This window comes from Poecilia formosa, unplaced genomic scaffold (genome assembly GCF_000485575.1).
Source record: "Poecilia formosa unplaced genomic scaffold, Poecilia_formosa-5.1.2 Scaffold671, whole genome shotgun sequence".
In the NCBI taxonomy this organism is placed as follows: Eukaryota; Metazoa; Chordata; class Actinopteri; order Cyprinodontiformes; family Poeciliidae; genus Poecilia; species Poecilia formosa.
The window spans coordinates 91970-95747 of NW_006800610.1; the positions used below are offsets into that span (position 1 = coordinate 91970).

Consider the following 3778-nt stretch of genomic DNA (forward strand, 5'->3'; position numbering starts at 1 on the left):
CAAAATAAAATAAATAAATACATTTAAAAAAAGGTGTCTTCAGTTAGGCCACGCGGGGGTGTGATATCCCAAACTCTGTTTTGTACCAAGTGAATCGACTGAAAGGGAACATGTTCATCAAATTTATTGCACAAAATCATTCTTAATCAGTTTGTAGTCCGGTCAGTTCTGCCTATTTTGAGCTCCTTCCAGAATGACTATACAACTGTACATCTTTGAAAAGCAGAAGTGGAGCCTCCTGCACAACCACCAAAAATGCAACAAGTGGTTTCTGAATGGTAAGTCAACAACTGGGCCTGTTGCAAAAAGTAATAAATAATTAATCGCGAAAAATATTTAAATGAGCTCAATAATTTCCATTTGCATGATTTGTCGTTTTCCCTTCTGTTTGAAAAAGTTTTTTCTGAAGGTTTTAAAAAGGTGGCAGACTAGGAGAGAGGTTCCACTCACATGGTCTCCTCGTCTATGTCGTTCTCCTCAGTGTTGCTGGTGGCTGTGGAGCTTCCTGAGGTGCTGCTGCCATCCAGCGGGTTCACCTCCTCCTCAGTGAGACAATCCACCTCCAGGTCTCCGTCAGACAGTTCCTGAACAACAACAAACAGGTCAAGTCTACAAACCTGTGAATTTATAAAACCTAATTCAACAGAAGCAAGCAAGGAAGGAAGAAAGGAATAAAAGAAGGAAAGAAGGGAGAAAAGGGAGGAAGGACAGAAGGAAAAGAAGAAGAAAGGGAGTAATGAAAGAAGGAAGGACAGAAAAAAAGACAAGATAAAGGGAAAATGGGGAAAATGAAGGAACAAAGGAAGAAAGAAAAAAAAGGGAAAAAGAAAGGAAGGAAAGGAGAAAAAACAAGGGAAGAAAAGATGTGAGGAAGAAAAAAGTGAAGGAAGAAAGCAAGGAAGGAATGAAGGAAGGTAGGCAGAAATAAGGGAAGGAAAGAAAGAAAGAAGAGGGAAACAAAAAGGAAAGCAGAAAGATAAAGGGAAGGAGGGGGAAATTAAAGAAATAAGGAAGGAAGGATGGAAAGAAGGAAAGTAAAGGAAAGAGGGAAGGAAGGCAAAGGACAAAAATTAGGAAACAAAATGTAAGAAGCAGGGAAGGAAGGAAGAGAGAAACGAAGGGAGATAAAGCGAAAAAAGGAAGAAAGGGAAAACGTGAATCAAGGAAGACATAGTGACTGGATGACTACTACAGCTGGGTTCAGGTTAGAAATCATCTCTTATGCATTTTTTTTCTTCTCCTTATTACATTTTTTTAATGAACCATATGAACAAAAACACACTCTACTATGAAAATCCAAATAATCTCTCAGCTACCACTTTGGTCTTGTGAGTCTTACATTTGAGTCGTCATGCTGCGTTCTCTCCTCCTCTTCTCCTTTCTTAGAGTTGCTCAGAGTGGTCTGGGCGTCGTCATCACTCTTAACTGAGCCAGGATCTCTCTCAGATGTTGCAGTGCCTGCAGTCAGTCTCAGGTCAGGGGGCGAGGAGCTGCGGGATGTCTGACGGCGAAACAACTCAATGGCCAGCCTCTGACGTCACACATGAATTAAACAGGTTATAAAGAGTTTTGCAGGTATCACCAACTCAAATTTAAGACTTCAAGAACATTAATCATAAGACCTGTATAATAACAGAAATGTATAAAAAAACCAAACGCATATTTTCTAAAGCTTTTTTTTTTCCAAGGCTGGATGTAGCATTGAGCAGAACAGCAACATTAGCTAGTCATTGGCAAAGCCGAACGTTCAGTCAACTGGCAGTAATATCGATGATAGATGCAAAAATACACCATGTTCCAAATTACCGTAGTATGCAGGTGATATTTCCTCAGATTTTACTTAATGGTCAATGCAAATGTTAGTATAATTTTTAAGTCATGAACTATTAGAGTAAATCAAATTTTACTGAACAAACCTGCCAATGAGGACAGTATTTCTTTACAACAATAAAACGCTTAAAATGCACTGTTCCAAATTATTAAGCACAGCAGATTTTCAAAACATTTTATGGGTTATAAATAACAGCAAATGGTCATTCTTTGAATGTGCAGCAGTAAGTGGTCACATTTACTAAAATCAAAAGCTATTTCAATCAATCAATTTTTTCATTTTAAGCCCTTATGTTTAGATACAAGAATTTAAGGCTTTTCTCATGCATGGACACCCTGTGGTCAGCTGTATGAGGCTAAGCAACTGTGACAGCTGACCCTACTGTCACACAGAGATCTGAATGGTAATCGTTTTCTGTTCATCATTCACATTAGTTTACATATTGATAAGTGAATAGTTTAGATTTTGTATTTTTAAAATTATCATTAGCCTGACTCCTTAGTTAACTATTTGCAGCGCACACATTTAGTTAACTTTATCTGTCAGTTCTTTATATTTTTGTAAAATGCNTTGAAACCTTGAAGTTAGAAAAACTATTTCTATTTATTTTTAGTAATTATTTTCGCTATAGCGGAAAAAGCCTGCTTGCCTCTAAATACAGAAATGCTTCGGCTGCAGAGAAAACTTCTGACTTTAACTTTATCAGGCTTCCCCAGTGCTGGACTAGATGCCCCATTCTCTACAGGCAGTCTAAGTCGGTTCCACCGACAGATATAAAGAATGACTGTCTTTATATCAGGCATCCTGACATAATTTGTGGAGTTCCACAGGGATCAGTGTTGGGACCCAAATTGTTCAATTTGTATATAAATGACATAGTCAAAATATCAAACCTTATAAAATACATTATATTTGCAGATGATACAAGTATTTTCTGTACTGGAGAAAACATTCAACGACTCTCAGAAGTGGTCAATAGAGAAATGGAAAAATTACAACATTGGCTCAAAAACAGTAGAATTTAGATGAAACCAAATTCATGATATTCGGAAACAATAAAAAACAAGAAAATAATCCAATTAAAATAACTATTGACAGTGTTGATTTACAAGTACATGAAATAAAATGTTTGGGTGTCATACTAGACGATAAATTTAGCAGGAAACCACAGATCAGCCTAGTAAAATCTAAAATAGCCAAAAGTGTTGCTGTTCTAAGAAGAATTAGTTTCGTCCTGGACTACAAATCTTTGTTTATTCTGTATAACACACTCATTGTACCACATTTAACATATTGTGTGGAAGTTTGGGGAAATACATACAAAACAAATGTACAGCCTGTATACATCTTACAAAAAAATAAATAAATCCGAATACTAAATAAAGTGGGATATTGGGAACACACAAACCAGTTATTTATCAAATCAAATACAGAAATTCTGGGACCTTGTAATATTTAAAACTTTACAATTCATGTTGAAGGTCAGAAATCAGAAACTTCCACCCAATATACAGGAAATGTTGGGTGACAGAGAGGGTGGTTATAATTTAAGAGGTGAAGGATGTTTTCAAAAACAACATATTAGAACAACCAGGAAGAGTTTTTATTTATTGGTGTGTGGAGTAAATGTCTGGAATGGATTGAATGATGAGTTAAAAAAGTACAAATATAAACCAGCTTAAAAAACTGATTAAAAGGGAGCTTATTTCAAAATATGCTATATAAGATGACTGTTTAATAGTCTATTATGCAATTGATGATATAATAATTGTACATAGTTAAACATCATGTAAAATGGAAACAAGATGTCTCTTTTTGATGTTCTGAAAGTTAATTGATTATAAATTGACAAGTAGGAAAGGGGCAGGACATTATAAGATATTATATCTTCTACCCAGGCGCGGAGCTATAGGGGGGCCCAAACCGGGCCGGATGGGGGCCCGGGCC

At 36.4% G+C, this 3778-nt stretch overlaps 1 protein-coding gene across 1 annotated transcript in view; it reads right to left on the bottom strand.

The window, feature by feature from the left end:
- Positions 1-3778, bottom strand: part of LOC103130777 (E3 ubiquitin-protein ligase TRIM37-like) — a 71320-nt gene that overhangs the window by 49633 nt on the left and 17909 nt on the right. The window contains exons 9-10 of the mRNA XM_016666165.1: positions 1340-1531; positions 451-584 (exon numbers count right to left, since the gene is read on the bottom strand). Coding sequence (XP_016521651.1) covers positions 451-584; positions 1340-1531 — 326 coding nt within the window. The remainder of the gene's footprint in view (positions 1-450; positions 585-1339; positions 1532-3778) is intronic.